The 24,287-nt window shown below is 35.8% G+C and overlaps 1 protein-coding gene across 9 annotated transcripts in view; it reads left to right on the plus strand.

The window, feature by feature from the left end:
• JMJD1C (jumonji domain containing 1C) overlaps positions 1-24,287 on the plus strand; it is a 138,005-nt gene that overhangs the window by 101,026 nt on the left and 12,692 nt on the right. For 3 of the 9 annotated variants that reach the window (XR_014492749.1, XR_014492750.1, XM_083364611.1), the window contains exons 5-18: positions 3,724-3,848; positions 5,542-5,685; positions 5,785-5,971; positions 6,048-7,684; positions 9,124-9,296; positions 9,506-11,697; positions 13,172-13,373; positions 14,989-15,203; positions 16,661-16,813; positions 16,991-17,080; positions 20,537-20,664; positions 20,856-21,069; positions 22,000-22,214; positions 22,764-23,042. Coding sequence is in view for 7 of the 9 variants with exons in the window: in XM_083364611.1 (XP_083220737.1) it covers positions 3,724-3,848; positions 5,542-5,685; positions 5,785-5,971; positions 6,048-7,684; positions 9,124-9,296; positions 9,506-11,697; positions 13,172-13,373; positions 14,989-15,203; positions 16,661-16,813; positions 16,991-17,080; positions 20,537-20,664; positions 20,856-21,069; positions 22,000-22,214; positions 22,764-23,042 (5,954 nt within the window). In the remaining 2 variants the exon portion in view is untranslated. Of the gene's footprint in view, positions 1-1,767; positions 1,804-3,723; positions 3,849-5,541; positions 5,686-5,784; positions 5,972-6,047; positions 7,685-9,123; positions 9,297-9,505; positions 11,698-13,171; positions 13,374-14,988; positions 15,204-16,660; positions 16,814-16,990; positions 17,081-20,536; positions 20,665-20,855; positions 21,070-21,999; positions 22,215-22,763; positions 23,043-24,287 lie in introns of those variants that run through there. The other 6 variants (XM_083364617.1, XM_083364615.1, XM_083364614.1 and 3 more) reach the window with 6 other exon arrangements.

Here is a 24,287-nt window from a genome sequence, read left to right on the forward strand (position 1 = left end):
GCACAGTTACACGGAAAACCTCCCACAGCAACCACACTAATGTAGAACCAGATGTAGTAGCTTTAATATGTAGAAGACAGATGCTATGTTTGCTGTCCTACATGTTCCAAAGCACTTCTGAATCTGAAGTATTGTACAGCCTAATTAAAAATATCAGGACTTAATTTTAATTTCAATTTCAATTTATTTATTTATTTATTTATTTTAATTCCATTTATATCCCGCCCTTCTCCGAAGACTCGGGGCGGCTTACAAGCTTAGCAGTAATTTGTCATTACAATATCTGTGTTCAGTCTTTGAAACCAGAACCATTGAGATAAGAGTGAATAATAATTTATATACCTTTCCCTAGTAGCCAAAACCATTTCCCATTTTAGCCAACAATATATGTTTGGGGGTTTTTTTAATCCCATATTTTATTCTTTTGGGGATGGAAGCCGGATGATGAAGAGACAGTCAACACCATAGAGAGCTCCATCAATTCCTTTGGTTTTTTTTTCTATTTGCCTCCTGTTATTTAACACACACCCCAAAGAAGATGAACAATAATTAACAAATAATAAAGTATTAAATCCAAATTTCCCTGCCAGTGGATATCAGAGAACAGCTCAAGAACAAATTTCCCCCAAAAGGCAATAACAGAGGCAAAAGAAATGAGGTACGTCAAAACCCAACAAAAAGTGACAAAAACACTCTGAACGTTATTCTGTTAAAGTTCGCACTGAGAGCTGTACTTGTGTAATATTGGCAACATAGTCAAGGCCATAATGGCTATAACACTTGGAGACTTGCAGTCTCAACAGTAGAGAATTCTGGAACTTGCATTTGGTTGAGTAGGCAGCATTGGCCTTTCTAACCCACTATTTCAGTGGTTTCGGAACATGGTGCATTACATATTTTTAGAAATCATTCTTTGTTTTTAGTCAGAATGAAAATTTGAACTGTTTTAAACATTCAAATTTCAAAATTGCATTCCCCCTTTTTCTACCCTTTCAAATTTGTTTGTGGTGATTTTTGGAAGAAAATGCAATTGTGATGCAATGTTAAAGCTTTTCAGGATTCCCATCTCTTGAAATGAAATCTTTCTGCAGATTCACCTTATCCATTTTATTCTTTTGATCCTAATTTGGAAATTAATTTCCCCTTAAATTTTCCCTCAGTGCTTCCCACTGTCATTTGCTCTTCCTCTAGGAGACTGGAATCCTTCCTTACCTATTTATTTCCTTTTTTTATATACTTAGAATTTAAAAATTGAGAAGTAACATGGGAGCAGAAACTGACAAGGTAGTTTATAGAGACTGTAAAAGGAAACGTTACTTACAATTCATGCATGGAAGATCAATAAGTATTTAGGTTGAATCTGCATGAAACAAATGCTTATTTGAACTTCAATCTATAAATCTAAAGGACCACTGCTAATTAATGTGTGTAATCTCTGTATCTCACATTAATTTGTATAGAACTTTTGCCTTAGTTCTCCAGCCACCTAATTTCAGAAAAGCATTGCTTAAACACTGTTATAATAACAGTGAGCCCTCAGTTTAAAGTCCTGGTTTAATGAACTTCAGATTCAACAAACCAAATTTCTGTCCCATTTACCAAGATAACAAATAAATCTATTACACTCCAAACACTCCTGACCTGGCAGTTAATTTTACATCATTCAGTTCTATGTCAGGTCATTTGTGTAATGACATAATTAACCCAGATTATATACATTACCACAAATGACATAATTTGTAATTTAACAGACATTCAGGAGTAATGGACACCCCCTCTCCCCACTGAGTCTGATAATCTAAGGTAATGTGAAATCTTGACTTTTTTGCATTGTGCCTTTAGCATATGTTGTTTTCTATTTGCTGATAAGCTATCCCTTTTCTATTTTGGTTTGTTTTCTGGGATCTTCCAGATATCATTTTCCATAATAACTTTGGCTGAAAATGAAATATGTATGTATCAAGAGCCTTGGCAGTCCCTAGCTGAATTTTTTTTGGGCTCAGGTATTAAGCAGTGTCAGGCCCACTTAGAGTGCTAGACTACCAGGGCCATCACTTACATCAGGGGTGTCAAACTGCCGGCCCGCGGCCCGGATGCGTCGCAACAAAACCGCACCCACCCCATTGCCGGCAATGGGGAAAAAGCTCTGATACATCGCACGACGTCACATGACGTCGCGAGTTTGACATGTCTCACTCACATTAAGAAGTTGAAAAAATTCCAGAAGACAGTGGCAGATGTGTTCCAAGAAAACTAAAAGGAAGTGTCCATAAAATGACAGAAGTCAAGCTTGACTTGAAGGAAATGTTTACAATAAGAAAAGGAACAATAATGGTTTGGACCTACTGATTTTGAGATTGCTCTGTTATTCAACTCTTACATATCTTCCCTGTGCTGATACTGCTAATACTTTAAACATAATACATTGCACCACATAATCCCTAAGCATATAAAATATCAGCGTTGTCTGCAGGCCATCCATTGGATAGTCTGCAGAGGTAATAGCTAATGAGGAAAAGAATCTGGAAAAAAAATCCCTACGGTATATTCTAGACTAATACATTTATCTGCCTGTGTAAGATCATATTGCAAACAATTTTATAAAGAACAATACAGTAACATTCAGTACCTTGAACAAACTCTGATGCAATTACGTTGGATATAAATAAACATTTATGATGTAAGTTGTATTTGATTGTAACAGTTTCTAAATTGTTTATTACTTTTCTGAATCTGGATAGAGGAATTCAAACAAACTTAAATATAGTTATTACATTAACTTAAATCTTAATAAGTTAAAAAATGATGATGTTTTAAGAAACAAGTAGCTGTTTTATTCCTTGGATAGAAACTTTGAGGTAAGTGATTCTGCACTGACAAAACATGATAGTCCCAGGCCTCTATAACACTCCTTCATTAGCCATTGCTAAAATTGGTGGTACCCTGAATAAATGTAAAAATACCAAAAGAACAAAAAAAATTTAAAATTTAATTATGAATAGTGTGACACGGGGAAGCAGTTTAATGAACCCATTTACAGTAAATAAAAATAATACTGTAGAAGGATAGTAGATAAAAAAGAATATATAACTTTAAAAAGTGTGATTTATTCATGCATGAATTTTAAATTGACTTCTAAAGTAAACTGTTGCTCCAACTGGCATATTTGAGCTAATACGTAACTTACAAGTTATATATTTATGAATGTAATACTGTTAACATTTACAATGGAAAGAAACAGAGACCCCTGAAGGTAAAAAAAAAAATCTGTAGTCGATTTTGGGGGAATCTTGGCAGCTGTGTAAACCCAGGCTTCAGGGACTAAATTCTTTCTATATGAAAGTCATGTTTTTAGTAACACACAGTGTGTTGGACAGCTTCTATTCATAAAATTAGGCTTGTTTTTCTATTCATCATCTTGTATTAACATATGAATACATTTCACACTCACTGGAATCATGGCTTGCAAAGATTTTTATTCCCCACCACCACCCCTGGAAACTTAGCACTCTATACATACATCTGCCATATTCTATCAATATCAGGATTAGCACTGAATTCAAAAATAAATGGTAGCCTTTAAAAAGCATGATGGACGTTGACTTTTCATTACTTGGGGTTGTTTGTATAATTTAATTTAACCTCTACTGCATGCACTTTAAAATTAAACTCTGTTGGAATATTATTTCAATAATCCTCAAATGTTATTTTCATTTTTTGAAGGTCCTTATTCTTTAAACGGCTATAGGGTGAGAGTATATAGACAGGACTCTGCCACCCAATGGTTCACTGGTATAATTACTCATCATGATCTGTTCACTCGCACTATGATTGTTATGAATGATCAGGTAATTAATTTTTTCTCTACTGAAATTGTTCTTTAAAAATGCATCAGCGCTGAAACTAGATATGAATATGTGACATAATTGGCTTTACATTGATTTTGTACATACACTGTTTTTAAAAGAGTGCTTAATAGCTTAAGATGAAAATGACTACAAGGCTATTTATTTTAATTTTAAAATGTAGATCTTGTAATTGGTAATAATCTGGAGTTTTATTAATTGTGCCATGATTAAATATAAACAATTCTTGGAACAAAAGCAGATTGAAGAATTATTATAGTAATCCTTGATATTCACAGCATAAAGGAAGTGGAATCCAAAAAAAAGTTGCCAATAAAGTTTTTATCACTATGGTCATTGGACATCTCAGAATCTTTAAAAGGATTGGTTGACAATTTAGTTACACTGAATTCAAAATAACTGAGGGAACACTTTTCCATATAATATTAATTTAATAGCTGTATACTTGCTAATATCGTTTGGGAAGACTAATATGGCTTACAGAGAAATGATATTTTGCAGTATATGCCAAACATTTGGAATTAATAATTATATAAAGAATTATAAACCAATCAATCATGTGACTAAGCAAAAACATTATGATACAAAGACAGTGCTAGCCTGAATTTTCAATAATGGATAAACAATATGTATTTGGGTATTTTTGCTTTTGAACTGGCTTTCCATCAATGTAGTAGAAAGATTGTTCTCCATTACTCAAGGGAGTCAAAGTTCAAAAACAGAGGGATGTTCTGTATCTATGAGAAATGTCTTTTTCAATTTCTTTTTCCTTGTGTTTTTGAAGCAAATTTAAGAAATGAAGAATTTGGGCAGCTTGCTCAGTATTATAAATTCATCAAATCTAATGCTATTAGATAGGTATAAAGGCCAATATAAACTTTCATCTAGTTTCATTTTAATGTTGATTGATAAGGATGTAAGGTGTCATTAATGACTTTCTGATTTAAACCAAACACATTTCACTTTCTGCCTTTATACCTTAGGTTTTTTTGACTCGGATTATGACCATACATTCAGCAACCGTTCAAAGTTATGATGGTGCTGGAAGAGGGCAAATTAAGATAGGTCCTTGGAGTTACAACCATTGCACCATTCCCACAGTCATGTAATTGTAATCTGGGTGTTATTCAGTTTGATTACGATGTTGCAGCAAGCCTTAGTCCAGGGGTGTCAAACTCACAATGTCACGTGACATGTTGCCATGTATCACGAATTTTGCCACTGCCAGCAATGTGGTGGGTGTGGTTTTGCTATGATGCATCCAGCCCGCTTGCCAACAGTGTGATACCCCTGCCTTAGTCATATGATTTGAGATTTCAGATATTCCCTACTGGTTTTTCACAAGCAAAGTTAATGGGGAAGCCAGCCAGAAGCCAGGGTTGCATGAAGTCCTCACTTAACTGTCAGAACTTTTATTGCTAAGTGATGTGGCAACCACAGTGCTTACCAAAGGAACTCCTGGTCCGAGTACTACCTGTACAAGGGTTTTCCATTTACGATAAGGGGTGAAATCTTGGCAAATCCCTGATTTAAAAGAAAAGATGGCATTTTCATATTTTTTGTAAATTTTATTCCTTTAAAACTGTCCTTTTAAACTGAATTTGTGTTTCCAATGGACCTTCTTATAGAAGATATAAATAGAAAATGATTATATTTTTTTCCTCTAATAAAACAGGTATTAGAGCCACAAAATGTTGATCCATCTATGGTTCAGATGACCTTTCTAGATGATGTTGTTCATTCTTTGCTGAAAGGTGAAAATATAGGCATTACGTCACGACGCAGGTCTCGTTCCAGTCAAAACAGCAACACAGCTCACGTAGATATATTTGATTTTTAAATTACATTGCCATTTTTTTATGTCTATATGTATTGGATTAATGATTTAAAAATCTGTAAATGTATGTATCTATTTTAGGGCCACTATACCCGAGCTCAGGCAAATAGCCCCAGGCCAGCAATGAATTCCCAAAATGCAACACCAAAACAAAATTCACAGCAGTTACAACGAAATGTCCGTTCAAATAAAAGGAAAGGTTCTGATAGTAGCATGCCGGAGGAAGAGAAAACTAAAGAAGAAAAATATGACTGTATAAGCCATGGAGGTAAAAATAATTTTATAAGGATAGTAAGAATTTTTCTTCTACAAACAATATTAAGGGTATTTTTTTTCCTTTGCAGAAAATTCCAAAAGTAAAAATAAATTTTATATTTCTAAAAGAAGAAAACCAGAAGACGATGAAAAAACAAAGAACGTGAAGAGACAGCGTACAGACAATACTTCTGACAGTTCCGAGAGTAGTGACTCTGAAAATTCAAACAAAAGATTGACAGATTCTTCCTCAGAGCAAAATTCGGATACTGAATTGAGAAGCAAAAATATTGTAAAAATAAATGGGAAAGAAGGAAAATCCCAGAGTGACATGGTAGAAGAAAAGATCCTAATAGGTAACCAGTCTCATCAACAGATAGAAAGACCAGAATCAGCTGATTTGGAATTGCAAGAAATTTCACTCCGTCAAGCTGAACTGCTAACAGTCTATGATCATAGTGATAATGATGGCTGCATTGAAGAGTGCAGAATAGAAAACCAGCATCCCAGAGAGCACCTACCCAATGAACAATTTGTAACCAATTGTCCCACACCAAAAAGTTATATTGACACAAATACTGAAACCAGTTCAGTTAATCAGACTCAGGAAAACTTATCAAGTAGTTTTAGTTTACAAACTGGTCAGGAAACAGAATCTCCTAGCAGTGATTCTAAACACCTGTTTACAAATATCAACACTCTGGAAGTAAACAAATCAGAAACTGTTGAGAACTGGATTAATAATGCCAATAAAATGGAACTGATGCAATCAAATGTTGGGAAAAATATGTCAGCAAATGAACATTTAAATTCTGAAAATATTCACTGTGGTTCTGTACCATCTTTAACTGTAATATCTCTAACAGAAGAAGGCAGAGTTCGTAAACAAACTGCAGTCTCGGATGCTACAAAGTCAAAAACTAGTCCCCAGGTTGAAAACTCTAAAATCAAGCCAAACACCTCACCAGAAATTAAATATAAGCCAGCCCAGTCACCTGATACTGTGAAATCCAAGGTTAATTATCTTAACAGCCATGTTATTGGAATAACAAAGACAGCGGTTAAAATAGAGCCTGATTTACCCAGGTCTAGCTTCCATCCAATTTCACCTAGAGTTAGTTCATTGGAAGCTACTAAAAATCCTCTTACTGTTGACAAAAAAGAACATTTCACAATTTACAGAGATCCCATTCTTCTTGGTCAGGAAACGGGGACTAATCATATGACACCATATTTACATCAGCATAATTACCCACCTCATTCCACTTCCCATAGAACTTCTTTAAATCCAAGCACCCATCACTCTGGATTAACAGGCACACCCCATTTATTAGCTGAATCCTCAAATCAAACTGCATTGTCTGCTATTAACACTCATCCTCTTAGCAGTGCATCTCATCATTCTGTTCACCATCAACATATGCTCCCTGCAATTTTACCAGGAATGCCTACAGCCTCTTTGCTGGGAGGTCATCCACGACTAGAAACTGCTCACGCAAGCAGTTTAAGTCATTTAGCATTAGCACATCAGCAGCAGCTGCTACAGCACCAGTCACCACATCTTCTTGGGCAAACACTCCCGTCGACTTCATATAATCATTTAGGACTTTATCCAGTTATTTGGCAGTATCCAAATGGAGCACATGCTTATTCAGGACTTGGGATACCATCGTCTAAATGGGTCCATTCAGAAACTTCTGTTAATACTGAGACCGCTTCAAGAAGAGTAAGTCTTACTGAACCCCAAAATAATATATTGGGCAAATAATATATGGGGCGGGTCTTTGGGATGTAGTGTTTTATGTTTTATGTGGAAGAGCATGGGCCTAACTTGCCTAACTGGTAAATTTAAATAATTGCTGTTAATTAAGTTTTGTTTATGGAAATAGACAATTACATCTATTATACTATCTTATTGTTTGTATATGTTAATAGAATGATGTGCTGTTGATGTAAAGAGGTACAGTAGTTTTTGAATTACATTTTAAATTCATTTTTAAAAAGGAAAAAAAACTAAATTAGAGAATGTTCATGCTATTTAAAAACATACCAATGTTATTAACTTTAAACAACTCCATTTTAAAAATAATTACAATAATCCATTTAAATATATATATACATATAAGGGTTTCTTCAGAAAGAAGTAGGCACGTTTGTGAGCATGTTAAATTGCTTTGGTTAATGTAAACAGTTATAACACTATTTTAACCTTGACCAAAATGGCTCCTTAATCATAATTGTCAGCTTCAATCTAGTTTAATGTGATAGCCATCACTCCCATCATGGAATTTGAAATCCTGCTAAGGTCTTTGTATCGCTTTCTGTTAAAGCTAACAAAATGTGGGGATCAGTCTTTCTTAAACAAATCTTAGAAATATTTTCAGTGCAGATAAGAAGCATGTGTCTTTCACCAGGAAGTAGAAATTAGGTTTGTGCTGCCCCTCAGATTTGAAGACAGAAAAGGTGTATCATGCAGCATGGAGGCATGAATGTAGCAGATGTCCACAGCTGCTCAAAGTAGTGTGCCTTTTCTTTCATAGGATCACATGGCTGCCTTCTGCAGCTGTCCTGGAACCCAAGAAAGAACACTTGATTTAAAGAGTTACAGAGACATTTACACTGCCATTCATTCTGAAGTATCTTTTTGCATTCGTGTTTGATTTTGTTATTAAATATATACCTGTCTTTTGAATGGGAGTTCAAGGTGACATTCATGATGCCCCCTCCTCCTATTTTTCTCCACAATAACTCTTTCCGATGAGGTAGGTTGGGTTGAGAGGAAGTGACAGGCCCCATCGTCTGAAGATTCTGTTGCTATTTAAATGGTTTTATATTTTACTTCTTTTTATATTATGTAAGAAAATTTAAAAGAATGGCATTCAAAAAGGGAAGGGAAGTGTTGGAACATAGGTAAATTTAGAGGAAATTGGGCCTTTTTTTCTTCCTGGCCATGATGTGTTTTCTGTTTGGAGTTCAAGATTTCACCCTTCATTTTAAATGTATCGCTCGCTCTGTATGTGTGTGTGCATTTATTAATATGAAATTCTGGATTACATAGTTATATTCTTTCTGACTCAACCATTATAAAAACAAGAACAGTTGGCTACCCTGGAACTTTCCTAAGAAATAATTAAATTATGCTGATAAGTATGATTGTTTTTCCAGAATACTCCTAGTCCTTGGTTACACCAGCCCACCCCTGTGACCTCATCTGATGGTCTTGGATTGCTGAGTCATATTCCTGTAAGACCGTCTAGTGCAGAGCCACATCGGCCACTCAAATTGGCATCCCAGTCAAGTCCTCCCTTGTCAAAAGGCATAGTGGATCGCCATAAAGAGTAAGCTTGCATTTTTTTGTCTTTGAATCGAGAGGTGATTCTGGGGGGGGGGGAAATAAGACTATAGAAGTTACAGTTTTGCCTCACCACTAATTGCTTTTGCATCACATGTCTGACCCATTAAACATCTAAAGTAAATGAAATTATTAGTACTATATAAGGACAAATTATTTATTGTAGTTTGTTAATCTAAAACTAAAATAATGTAGTGCATTTATTTTTCTTCTGTGCAGTGAATTGGAGAGGAAGGGAATTTTTGAATCTGTACATTCAGCAAAATCAGACCTAGAACAGAACAGATCACAGGCTGCAAAAGAAGGCCACTTGCAAAGACAATTTGTGGATCCTCTGCAAAGATCATTTCAAGAGACAGGGGAGAGACTAAGCAAGTATAAAGAAGAACACAGACGAATACTCCAGGAAAGCATTGAGGTTGCTGCTTTTACGGTTAAAATGAAGGCCCATGAAAATGAAAAGGAGTCTTATTCTAGAATAATGCCTTTATCGTCCTCTAATCCCTCAAACCATGGAGGAAAACCTGACAAAGAGTCAGAACTCTATAAAATGAAGCATTCAGTACCACAGAGCTTGCCACAAAGTAATTACTTTACCACCTTGTCTAATAGTGTGGTGAATGAACCTCCACGAACATATTTGTCAAAGGAAATTGCAGGCACATGTGCTGATAAACAGAATACTTGTCCATCATCAACAGCTGCTGCTGTTGCTCAGTCACTCACTTCTTTCACGTCGTCCCTTTCAAAACCTCCACCTTTGATTAAGCACCAGCCAGAAATTGAAAGCTCAGTGGGTAAGGGAACAGATCAGCTTTCACAGCAAATGATGGCCCATTCAGTAAGTTCTTTTAGAACTAACAGCGGAAGCCCTACTCAGTTAACAATTTCATCCTCTGGTTCACTCCGAACAATGCCTGCCTTACACAGAGCACCTGTGTTTCACCCGCCTGTCCATCCCAACTTGGAGAAGAAAGAAGGGAGTTACAGTAGTCTTTCTCCTCCAACCTTAACTCCAGTGCAGCCAGTTAATACAGGTAACAAAGTCCATGAATTACAAAAGCCACCAACTTTACTACCTGAGCCAAAGGAAACACAAAATATTTATAAGAGTGTCACAGATCAGAAACTTTCAGCTATATGGAAAAATAATAATTGTCCAAATAATGAAAAAATAGAATGGCACATGGAAAGAACTCATGGGAAGTCATCTTCTGCTACAGCTTCTGTCATTGTACGCCCACCTTCAAGTTCAAAGTATGATACTGTATCAATCGTGCAGTCAGCGCCCAAAGTGCAAGTTAGTGAAAGATTACAAGGAATAAATCAAATAGTTTCCATTAAATCAGTGGAAGCCAAAGAGAGTGGGAGAATAGTTGTGTCAAAAATGAATTCAGATGTGATTCATGGCTGCTATGAAAAGAATTTTCCAGCTGCTTCCCAGGGCAGTGTTCCCAGTTCAGTCGTACAAACCACAACTGTGTTGTGCAGTACCATAACAGATGTAATCACATCTGTGACTACTACTAATGGACCAGGTACAGGTAGTTCACAAGTGACAGATTGTTTGCCAAAAGCAGGGTTACCCTGTATGTCAGCAGACAGTATTGCCTCTAGGCCCATAAATAAGGATGTGGCATACATAGAGGAATGTAATGTCAGCTCAACAGCTTCTGTTACAGTGCCTTGCAGCAAAACAGAAAGTAGTCTTCAGGTGAGCAGTGGATTCTCTGGCCCATCAGACTTTGTTCACTTGAAAAAGCACAAAGCAGCATTGGCTGCAGCTCAGTTTAAAATTAACAATACCAGTGATACTGAATCTCATACTGTGAAAAATCTAATATATCCAGCCTCTGTTTCTGGGGATAGTGCTGTCAAATCAAGTACAATAAACAAAGGAAATACTCTGAGTGGTGGGCAAGTTTCCCAGACCAGTCAAGCAAACTATCACCCAAAGTTAAAAAAAGCCTGGCTCACAAGGCATTCAGAAGAAGACAAAATCACTAATAAAAAGGAGAGTTCAGAAAACTCTGTATCAGAAATGATTAAACCATGTACTGTTAATTTAATTGCTTCTACATCAAATGATTTGCAAAACAATGTAGATAATAAATTAGCAGGGGAAAAGCTTGTGAAAGAAGAGAAACATGCAAGGAGAAAAACAAAAAGAATGTATGAATCTGGCTCGGAAAGTGGAGATTCTGATGAGAGTGAGAGCAAGTCAGAGCAGAGGACAAAACGGCAGCCGAAACCCACCTACAAAAAGAAACAAAATGATTTGCAAAAGAAAAAAGGAGACCTGGAGGAAGACGTAAAACCCAATGGGCTGCTCGGCAGGGGTGCCAAAGAAAAAAACAAATTGAAGTTACAGAGTGTCAACAATAATAGTAAGTACCTACTTGCATACAAGTTGGGAAAATGGTCCAGGGCTATGTCTTCCATTCCCTCAAACAGACACATCCCAAATTCTGTATCAAGAAAATAATACGATGTACCAACACAATCAGAGACAGCACTATATAATAATGCAATCGTCAATTATTCAGACAAAATGCAAATATGGGTGTGCCCAGAGGATGATTGTATAGAAGAGAAAGACAAACAGATTACTGCATTAACCGGAGTTAAAACTTTGAAGTGTTTTAAAGAATATTTACACTGCTTCTGTAGTAGTAACCGTTATTTACTTGAAAACGTAAATTATTACAGGATTGTGTGACTACAGTATTTCTACAAATAATTAGATATAGGCCTTTGGATGATGTTTTTAAAGAGAAAATATGTATGTACAAGGCACATTATTATCTTGAGGCAAGCTAAACAAAATCATACTGATCTTTTTCTTTTTTTCTTCCTTTTTTTGTATATGAACTTGAGATTTACTCTTTCACATATATAGTTCTTGGGTTACAAAAGCAATTGGGACCAAGAACTTTTACATAGTTTTTGAGTACAGGTAGTCCTCGATTTACAACAGTTCATTTAGTGATCGTTTGAAGTTACAACAGCACTGAAAATAGTGACTTAATTACCATTTTTCATACTTATGACCGTTGCAGCATCCCCATGGTCACATGATTTACATTCAGATGCTTGATGACTTTCTGACATTTATGATGGTTGCAGTGTCCCAGAGTCATGTGATCCCCTTTTGTAACCTGACAAGCAAAGTCAGTGGGAAAACCAGGTTCACTCAACAACCGTATTGCTAATTTTAAGAACTGCAGTGATATCACTTAACGACTGGCAAGAAAGATCATAAAATGGAGCAAAACTCAACAAATTTTTCACTTAGCAACATAAATTTTGGACTCAATTTTGGTCATAAATTGAGAACTACCTATATGGCATCCCAAGATTGCTTAATTTAGAAACAGGAATTCCAGCAGTCCCAGTTGCCATCGTTAAGTGAGGATCTCATCTGATCACAGCTTCTAGCTTCCTGCAGGCTTTTCTACTGCTGTCGCTTGTGGTAAGCCAGCAAGAAACATTGGAAATCGTAATCATGGCAACTATAATTCCAAGCACCTATCTTAAGTTCCCCTCAGTCAACATTGTCATAACTTTGAACAGTCACTGAGCGAATGGTCATAACCCAAGGGCTACCTGTAACTTTTCCTACATGCGATACAGACAGAATTATGAGAAATAGTATATTTGGAATTATTTAGCTTTTTACATTCAGCATAATGAGCTGAATTAACTTTTCCATAAATTATGGAGCAAACCAACAAAAATGGAAAATTTATAAAAATTGTTTTGCTAAATTAGGTTTGATAGAATCAGGTTTTCTTGATCTGCCATTTATAGGTCTGCTTTTGTATCAATCACAGTAACTTTAAAAAATACTTTTGCCTGCAGCTGGCATACCTCGTTCAGTATTAAAGGATTGGCGTAAAGTAAAGAAGCTGAAACAAACTGGAGAATCTTTTTTGCAAGATGATTCTTGCTATGAAATAGGACCCAATTTGCAAAAATGCAGAGAATGTAGACTGATTAGAAGCAAGAAAAGTGAAGAATCAGCTCATTCACCAGTATTCTGTAGATTCTATTACTTTCGCCGGTAAGTTGTATTTCAGAATGCCCCCATTTTCCTAGGAGCTACAGCTTGAGGTACATCCTTATAAGAATATTCACAATTTAAAAAGCTGTTTTAAATTAAGAATCATCCGTTTTTGGATTTTTGCTTGTTTTAATCATTGTTATCCTGTTCTTCAGCTGAAGGCTCCCAAAGTTATATTACATAAGCAAGACTGTCTTTGCTCATAGTTTAAAAGACTAGGTACCACCCTCTTAAAAACAAAAATGGGGAAAAAGGAAGAACAAACTAAATAGTTCATGGAGTTGAACAGGATATTACTTTTGATCTATTTTGTAGGACAGCTTTTTTAAAGTTTGAAAATATTATTACTTTAATGTTAAAACTTTAATAGTTCTCGTGGTCAGGAAATTCCTCATCTTCAATTTGAATCTCTGTAAAACTTGTAGCCACTGGTTCTTTCTTACCCTTGGATTCTTTGGAGACTAAATCCACACCCTGTTCCCTGTGACAGCCCTCAAGTATTGGAAGATTGCTTAGCCTTCTTTAAACTAACAGCAGCTACATTCTTTTAGGCTTTTTTAAGATTCAGCTTCCAAGCACCTCACCAATTTTGCTGCACCAATGTTGTTGTAGTGTTTGTCCCACAGGTGCAGGCTCACTGTATACTGCAGTCACTTCAGATTGTAGGACAACACTGTGAATGCATTGTTGCATCAAGGGGTTCCATTTTCCAGAGTTCTCAAAGCCAGACACTGGTTTGGGCTGAGAAGGAGTGACTGATTCTAGTCTGGCTGCCTTCCTTGCCTAAAGGAGAACTAAAACATAGGTTTCCCTTCTCTTAATCCAGTACTTTAACCACAATACCATATGACTTCTGTAACCTGTCTTTGGAGTAGTTGCCATTATTTGTAATAGAACATTAAAAAATGACATGTTTGTACCCCAGGGATTTGGAAAACTATTTCATACTAATGTAGAAAAAAATATTGAAAGCCAAACTTTTCAATAATTTCTTTCAACTTTTTGAGAATTAAATTTAAATGTTGAAAATTTGCAGATTATTCAAACTTCTTCCCCTTTATTTGTTTTAATAAAGCACGTAATGTAACCACATATTCTTACATTGTGTTTTGCATTACATAGAATATTGGATAATTATAAGTGACACTGATTAAACTATATACTGCTAAAACTCTCATTCTCATAACCTTAATAGTGCATCATTGGGCAACTATTTTCGAACCAAATGGGCTAACTTGCAGAATGTGTCCAAAATCTGGGACCCATGACTCCTATGAAATTCAGATTAGGCAAATTTTATGAAACATTTTATGACATAAAAATTATCATAAAACATTTTATGACATAATCGAAAACTTCATAAAGCATTTCTTCTGATCAACTTGGACAACTCCTGATGTTTGACTGTGCTATGTAGTTAAAATTTCAAGGCAGATTCATCTCTGAATATCTCCCTGAATTTACAACTCTGCCATTGTTGAAAGCACTGAGGAATTTTGTAAGGAAATATCTCTGAAACGATGACCCAAGAGGTCACAGGCTGTCTAGCATCTTAATAAACTTAAAAGTGTTTGTTGCTTTGCTGACTTCTGAATAACTTTATTTTGTTTCTTAGGCTTTCCTTCAGCAAAAATGGAGTGGTTCGGATTGATGGCTTTTCTTCTCCCGATCAGTATGATGATGAAGCTATGAATTTATGGACACATGAAAGTTATGAAGATGATGAAATGGATGTAGAAACTTGCAAATACATCTTAGAACATATAGGTGACAAATTTTGTCAGTTAGTGACATCTGAAAAAACAGCTATGTCCTGGGTCAAAAAGGATGGTAAGGTTATTTAATTTTTATTATGTGATGCGATAGCACTTTTCATATCTTAAAATGCTTGGTTTCAGTTATCCCAGATTTTATATCTTCCTCAGAAATCTTTATGTAGCATTGAAATGTTGCTTTACTGTACTGGTGAGTGTGGTGTGTAGATATAAGTAAATACTAAGTCAAACTTTGCAATACATATTTGTGCAATTAATGCATATTCTCATACTAAAAATTCATTGGTTTTTTACAAAAAATGTTATCAATATTAGGTGATGCATTTGAGGAGATAGACAGTTTTATTTCATACTGATAGAACAGCTTCTCTCTGTTCCTCCTAATTGTCGCAAAAATCTGTTATAGAGAGTTGAGCTTTCCTCAAGCATATATCTGAAGGGAATTGAATTACAAAACAAAGTACATTGGAATATGGGCAAATATGATGGATGTGTAGATAGAGGGGTGGATATATTTTTTAAAAAGAAAGCAGATTGACTTATAGAAATAGCAATAGCATTTAGACTTATATACTGCTTCACAGTGTTTTATAGCACACACTAAGTGGTTTACAGAGTCAGCATATTGCCCCCAACAATCTGGGTCCTTGTTTTACTGACCTTGGAAGACTGAGTCAACCTAGACCCGTTGAGAATCGAACTGCTAGCAGTCAGCAGAATTAACCTGCAGTACTACATTCTAACAACTGCACCACCACAGCTCTCTTAAATTAAGTACAATAACCTTACATTTTCAGAATAAACAACATAGTGATCAGGAAAATAATAAAACATACATAAAACGTTTTAATACCTTCCTTGCATTTTTTGGCATTATATGGTATGAGTTGCAGAGTCTTCATTTAAATATTCACATTTTGATTAAAACCTATTTTGAAAGAGAATAGTTTTATTTTGTTCAGAATAATTATCATTAGCAATTACCATAAACTAGAAAATCTTGTGTGTGAACTGATCTGCTTCATCTACTGAGTTTACATGGGTGAAAAAAGATTCTCCCTAAAATAAAGATAGCTTTGTATCTGGTTTTATTTAAAACCCATACATTCTGTAAGAAGGAATTATCATATTTTTGCCATTGGCAAACCAAATGATCTAAAGCCCACAATTTCTCCTAACATAGTCTACTTCCTCATTTTTTGAATAATATTTTACTTCGTTTTTGTAAGTTTTCGTTTTGGTCTGGAAAAAAAAAGATACTGTAAAACCTAGAAATAATCTTGTTTGATACCCAGCAATATTTTAGACAGTGTTTCAAATAAAAATGTCTTAGATAACAATTATATACTATGACAATTTAAAAATTGATTACAGTTGCCAGACGCTTTTTAAAAACTGCTTAAAAGGAGATAATGATTGGTTTTCTTGGCTGCATTTTCATTTCTTGTTTTAGTTTACAGATCTTTGTCTTGAAATTTCAGTACTTGGTATGCTGTTTTCTCTGTATTTCAGCCAAAATTGCTTGGAAGAGAGCAGTCAGAGGAGTCCGTGAAATGTGTGATGCCTGTGAGGCCACACTGTTTAATATCCATTGGGTCTGCCAAAAATGTGGATTTGTGGTCTGTCTAGATTGCTATAAGGCTAAGGAAAGGAAGAGTTCTAGAGGTCAGTGTACTTTTGTAAAAGGCCAAGATATATTTAAACATTTCAAAATTGCTTGTTTCACCTTTTCAGCTATATCTATTCACATGCGTATTAGAATTGTCATTTGTGTGATTTCACTTTTCTCCTGGTAAAGCAAATTTCATTTACTTCAGGATATTTCTTTTAAAATTTTCACAGATAAAGAACTATATGCATGGATGAAATGTGTGAAAGGACAACCTCACGATCATAAACATTTAATGCCAACTCAAATTATTCCTGGATCTGGTAAGATCACAAGGATGTACACTTTGTTTCCTTATGTTGGTAAAAGTCAATATAGAGAGTTGCTGAAATGTTTTTTAGTTTATGTATTGCTCAAAATTTATATAGCAAATGCATAAAATAATAAGCTGTCCCTTAAGCTGGTATATGTGAACTCGGAATCAAATAAATGCTTTTTACTGATCCTTGAAATACTTTTATTAAAGGAACTATTCTATTAGAGCAGACATGTCAAACAGAAGGCCCGGGGGCCAGATCCGGCCTGCGAAGTGGTTTCATGTGGCCCGCGAAGGCATCCTGGAAACAGTGAGGGAACGGCCCCCACTGCCTTGGCCCTGGCCCAGAGACCCTCCTTCTGCCAGAGACCCTCAGATCTGTCCCACTCCTGCCCACGGCTTCATAGGCACCCTTGATGCGAACGATGTAGAGCTGGCCATGCCCACCCAGTAGGCCATACGCACTCTAGCCACGCCTACCCAGTAGGGCATGCCCACCCTGACCATACCCACCCGGCCCCCTGAGGGCAACCGCAATGCTGATGCAGCCCTCAATGAAATTGAGTTTGACACCCCTGTATTAGAGGAACTAGATGAATTATTCTTCTGTCAATCAGACCTAATGGAGACTTACTATAAAAATGAATTAGAATCACTCATCCTTGAAGTATTAAAGCAGCTGCATCTTCACTTAGCAGATCAAAATGACTATTCGAGCCCATATGCACACATAGGCAGCCTGGAAGAGGTGTGTTCATGTTGCATAGTTTCTGAAGAGCATTGAATGGCTTTAATTATTGGGTATATTGTCATTCATTTTAAATAGCAGTAAGATTTCAAGGTTTGGGGGGGTGGGGTTGCTTATTTTTAGTTAATTGTGGAATCATCTTGGAATTGATCAAAGGGCTGCATTGTGCGCTGGAGATAGGTGGTGTCTTATTCCTCCTCCTCTGTTGAGGGAGGGATGTTCAATTCTAACATAGGTGGATACTTTTACCCCTCTTTAAACCAATGGTCCTCTCTATCCAAAATGTGGATTTTTTTTTAATCTTATTCAGAACGTTTTGATCTCCTGTGTTGTGCCATGCGTTTGTGAAATGGTTGTTTTGTTTCACCAATATACAGATTTGCATATGTCTCGCTGCATTTTATTGCATATATCACATTGCTCAGTTTGTATCTGGGTGTTTTATCCTTGAGGTAAACAAGCTTCTGCCTTAGTGTATTCTTGAGTTTAAAATGTACATGTACGTTGTGTTGATTGAGCACAAAATGGGAGAGATAAGAACCCTACATCACTGGGCTGAAAGTTTGCCCACCAGTAAAGAGGGAAAAGAAAAATAACTGAAACATGTCAAAGAATCCCTTGGAACTTGTGGTTATCCTAACTGGGCCTTCATCAAATCCAAAAAAGACCCAGCATGAGCAACTCTACTGCAAACAAAGGACAACAAACATAGCAGTGTTGTCATTCTGTATGTTGCAATGAATATCTGAAAAGCTCAGGAGGATTTCCAATCAACAGTTCAAACCTATGGTCCTCTCTGTCCAAAATGTGGACTTTTACTGTCTTCTATTGGAGGGGAGATAGGTCATAGTCATTTTGGGTGGATGGAAACAGAGACAGTTTGGGTGGAATTGAAGCAGAGGTAGTTTGTGCAGAGCAGGAGAACATGACACAATATATGAGGGACAGTCACCAAGCACACAAATTTTGATCATATGACTCTGGGAAAGCAATAGTTCTTAATCCAGTTTTTTCAGCGCCATCATAATTTTGAACTGTACTGAACAAAAGGTTATAACCCGAGGTCTATTCTAGAGTGCTCTGTTCCGCTTCAAGCTATAGTGTCCAGGTGCTCCTCAGGGACAGTGCATTGTAATAATATGCATGGGAGGTGGTGATTAAGGTATGAGTGATTATGACCAAAGCTTGCAAATAAAGGAAAGGACACAGCTGTCACACAAGATGAAATTGTGTGAAAGCCTTCATATCCATGGCTGCCATCTATTCTTCACACAGGAGAACCCACAGCTTGTGCATCTATTCTGTTGGGACAGTGCAACCCCATCTAGAACAAGAGAAAGCAAATCCTGGGATGCAGGGTGTCTTAGAACCAGGTGTTCTTTGGGGTTAAGTCAAATGCTGCTGTAACCTATATAGATTCCAACAGCTTTCAAACACCAAGACAAAACCTCCAGTGCATCACTGGTCAGACAGGAATACAGCTGTAATACTGATGCCTCACCCAGAGGTTTCATGCAGATGTTAAATAAGAATGGGACAGCACCAAGACCTGAGGGAGCCCACAATGCAAAGCCTGTGGTGGGCTAGATCTTTTCCCTCTTGATGTCTTTGGAGATTCTCATCAGGATCATACTGGTGGTTGTCTCAAAGTGCTTTTTAAAAAGGCAACTGGACTGTTTTTTTCCTTGAGGAACAAGGAAGAAAATTTTTCACTTCTCATCTAAGAAGCTTCATCAGTTCTGATGGTGGGGAAATGGAAGATAGGTACTGACAGTTGAGACTGGGTGGTGTGGGGATGGAAGGATAGGTTCTGATAGGATGGTGGGGGAGGGATGGAAGGATTGTATTTCTTTGCAGTCATCTGATCATTAGCGTTCTCTTTGAGAGCTGTTGAGGCCACTTGGGGATTTATCTGTCCCCTCAGGTCACCAGAATCAGGGTGCAATTGGTTGTGGAATAACCAATTAGCAAAATAAAAAATGGTATTTGTTCTTTGTCTATATATAATAAGCTTCCCATGCCAGCAAACCCTGCTCTCCCTCCAACTGAGAATGCAAGAAAACAACTAAACTCAGAGAGCCACAAATAGCCACAAATACATATGTAGATTTAATTATTTTATAATTCTGATCTTTTGGGATGTAAATCAAATATTTAAGATAATCTTACTTAACTTTTTGTTTATATGCTGTTTGACGTTGGTTTTCTGGTGGTTAGTTTAATGCCATTTAACTTCATTTATTACATTTTAAGGCATTATTTACATAAACATTTTATACTAATAGCAATTGCTTTTGCAATGTAAAATAGGCAGCTACTTTCTTTGTTGCCAAAAACTAGATCTAGGAAAATAAATACAACAAAAGCATGGAATATCTATTTTTGGTCAGTTCACATACACTGCTCTTTTATATCCTTCCCCCTGAAGGCACCTGCATATGAACTGTTACTCAGGTTATTCAAATGTGATATCTGATCACATACTAGAAAACATTGAAGCTCATAACCTGTTAATCTATGACAAATATGACCAAAGGCAAAACTGCTTTGGAAACTTTCAACTTTATTTTCTTTATATAACATCAGATTATTAGCTCAAGACTATGTACACATACATATGCATACATACAATACATATACATGTATATATGTATACACATATGTACATAAACAGAGACTACTGTGTCTAACAATTATTTTTTCCATATCTTACAGTTTTAATGGAACTCGTTGAAGCATTGCATACTCTTAGAGAGAAACATGAAATTAAATCCCATTGCCATTGTAGCAGCAAACAGAATATACAAATTGGCTGGTTTCCCCCAGTGAATGGAGTATCTCAGGTAAGCCCATAATTTAGTGGTCAAGTGAAATATTCATATTTTCATATTATATGGCATAATTACATATACATTGTGGTTAAATACTATAATGTAATACATTTTAGACATGTTTTATCTTCTCTTCAGCTGTATTAATGTCTTAAAATCACCTTTTTTAAAAGTACAATTTGATAAATTATTATGCTCTACAGATTTTACAGAATGTCCTTAATCACAGTAATAAAATTTCTCTGTGCATACCTGAGTTACAACAGCAAAAGCCATCTCAGAAATCCGAAGCAAATGGCAACACAAGCCCAGGAAGTGACATAAGTTCAGAGAGCAAGTTAAATCCTCCTGAGTCACAATCCTCACTGCATTGGTTGGCAGATCTAGCAGCACAAAAGGCTAGAGAAGAAAAAAAAGGTAAATAATGACATAAGTTGGTTAGAAAGCAACATCTCTTTCTTTGATGACCTGGAATTCAGCTGTTTGATAGATATAGTAGTATAGTATAACATACAATATAATATAATTCATAGTATAGTATCCAGTATAAATTGTATACAGGTACTTTTCACTTACTGGCCACTTGTTCAGCAATCATTGGAAGATGCGATATGCTGAACAAATGATATTTTTGACCAGTTCTCAAAATTCCAGCCGTCACAATGCGCCCATGGTCACATGATTATGATTCAGGCACTTTTGGCAACCAGCTTGCACTTACAACAGTTGCAGCATCCCATGGTCACAGGATTGCCATTTGCAACCTTCCAAGTAGTTTCATGTATATTGTGAACAGCATGAGGGACAAGTTGGAATCCCGCTGAACAATGCAACAGCTGTAACACACCAATACTTCTGCACATTACCCAATGTGAAGAAACAGAACTACTTCTATTTTTTAAAAAAGGCCCAATCCTTCCAGATGCTCCAGAACGATACTATGGCCAGTGATAACAACATCTGTTGAAAAATCCAGGAGACAAGCCTGGTGCTGTGTTTTTTTTCCTATATAAGAGAAAGCTATTGTGTTTTAAGTTTGAATAAGGTCTGTGGCTCATTGGTAGTAGCTTCCACTCTGCCATAACGTGTAAAATTATGGGCCTTTTAAAAATATTTTGTGTTTATGTCTTCTTATGTAATGTTTTAGTGTTTTTGCTCTTTTTTATGATGCAGGCTAAATAGTATTGACTGCATTTTGAAGCTTTTAATTCAATCTCTGATATTACGTGACCAAAGCAATAGAATTGCATCAAGCACTTCATTATAAAATACAATCTGCTAGTATACCTGCTCCTTACCATTGCATAGTTATATAACTTGTTCTATGTCTATATATATTTATTTTAGAAAACAAAGATTATCCCCTTGGAAAGCATACTAAAGAAGAACAAGAGCAAGACAACTCAGAATCTCTTAATTTCAAGGTGTCAACTCCTTTGTCTCAAAATAATGAGCAGGGCTCCACATTACGAGACCTGCTGACTACTACAGCTGGCAAATTGCGCCTAGGCTCCACAGATGCTGGCATTGCTTTTGCTCCAGTTTATTCAACAGGAACAGGAGTGAGTGTGTTGTCCAAATGCTGCATTCTAGATGTATTAGGATAGAGAGGACCTGTTTCATAGCTTAGATATCAGTAGATTAAGTGAGTAAAAGAGAAACAAGATCAAAAGTGCAGTACTGTTGGTATTTATTGTAACCTATTCTTGAAATACTTACCTGAATTAAAACATTTGGTCAAACAGCAACAGAGGTCTACAATTCAAAAAAATAGCATATCCAAGAGATTATTTAAATTTATGGAGCTGTGTTATTTTCTCATCCTAGATTTTCCTGGGAAAGCAGCTTGAATGTACTAATTTAGTTAGTATTCAGACTTAAAACAGAATTCTAAAGATTCATGCTTGTATTACAAATATGTGGCTAATTTACTGAAGTGAAATGGTTCAGTAGTTATATAACAATTATTTGGGCACATTAAATGATAAACAATTTAATTGAAAAATAATGCTGTATTATGGTTTATTCAGTGTGATTAGCATAATAGTTTTTTTAGATCGACAAAGAAAAAACTAAAGACTGCTTAAGCCCTCATTTTATTTTTCCAATAGAGTAGCAAAGGTGGAAGGACTATGCCAAACATTCTTGATGACATAATTGCTTCAGTTGTAGAAAACAAGATACCACCAAATAGAACATCAAAGATAAATATAAAATCTGAAATGAAGGAAGAGCTAAAGAACAATAGAAAAAGTATTTCAGATGATAACTACAGATTATTCAATGATATTCCACATTCATGGATTTGTAATAAGCATGTTTTGTGGCTCAGCGATCATGAAAACAGCAACAACTGGAAACTCTTCAAAGAGTGCTGGAAACAAGGAAAGGTACATATTAAATTGTTCTTTTTAAAAACAGCTGACAAGGCATCACATCTTTTTTAAATAACATTTATTGAGTTTTTAATGCTTTAAGTTTAAAAGACTATTAATAAATTTGTCAGTGGGAGCAATTCTACAGCCAAATTTAGCCAAAAAATTCCATTACCTGATATTAGTCCCCAATCCCTGAAAATATTCTAGACCAAATGGAGAAAATAGTTGTTATAAATAATGTCAGTGTATTTCCGAATCAGGATGTAGCTTCTAGATCAAAACTTCAGCTCTAATGTAACAAGTAGAATAACTCAGTAGATAGTAAAGAGAGGCTGATTGAAAATAGTTACCAGTTACATAGGTAACAACATTCTAATAACACCAAAGGTAGTATTCAGTACAAAAATAATTCAAATCTTGAACTTAAATTCAGATCCTAATAGTCCTACCAAACATGAATAATTACTTTAAATGACTACAGTTAATATATTGTGCAGATTTACCTCTATATAAAAAAATACGTACAATAATCTTTTGCATCCACCATTAGGATAAGCAAAAGTATACCCCTAATAATAGATTCAATTAGTATTTTGGCTCCATATAGGGTTTTTTTTAGTAAATAGGTTTATACCAGACAAAATTAATGAAATATATTTATTTGTTAAATTTAATATTACTAATAATTACATTTATTAACTTCATACAAACTAGTGGGATCACAGCTAGCAGTGATTAAAGAGGAAAAATATCTTCGAGTAAAGATAGTTCAATGTCAATATACATCAGTTAAAAAAAAGAAAACAGCATGTTAGGGATAATAAGAAACAGTATTAAAAATAAAGGTGCCAATATTATAATGCCCTTATATAAATCAGTAATGCAATTACATCTAGAACAGTGTTTTGCAAGCTTGGTAAACTTAAGATGTGTGGACTTCAGCTCCCAGAATTCCCCAGCCAGCGTTCCCCATCAGGAAAACACTGGCCTAGAATATTGTGGGCAGTTCTGGTTGCTGTACTTCAAAAAGAATACAGTGTGGAGCTAGAGAAGAAGGTTCCTATGCAGAAAGATTTGAGGCTTTTTAGTTTAGAAAGGAGGTGAATGTCAGGGGACATGGCTGAGGTGTTCAAAATTATGACTGGTGTAGAGAAAGTGGACGAGGTGTCATTTTGTGCTTCCCAAAAAAAACTAGAACCAGAATTTACCCAATGAAACTAAATCCTGAAAGAATTGGATCTGACAAAAGGAATTATT

Source organism: Vipera ursinii, assembly GCF_947247035.1.
Source record: "Vipera ursinii genome assembly, chromosome: 5".
Lineage (NCBI taxonomy): Eukaryota > Metazoa > Chordata > Lepidosauria > Squamata > Viperidae > Vipera > Vipera ursinii.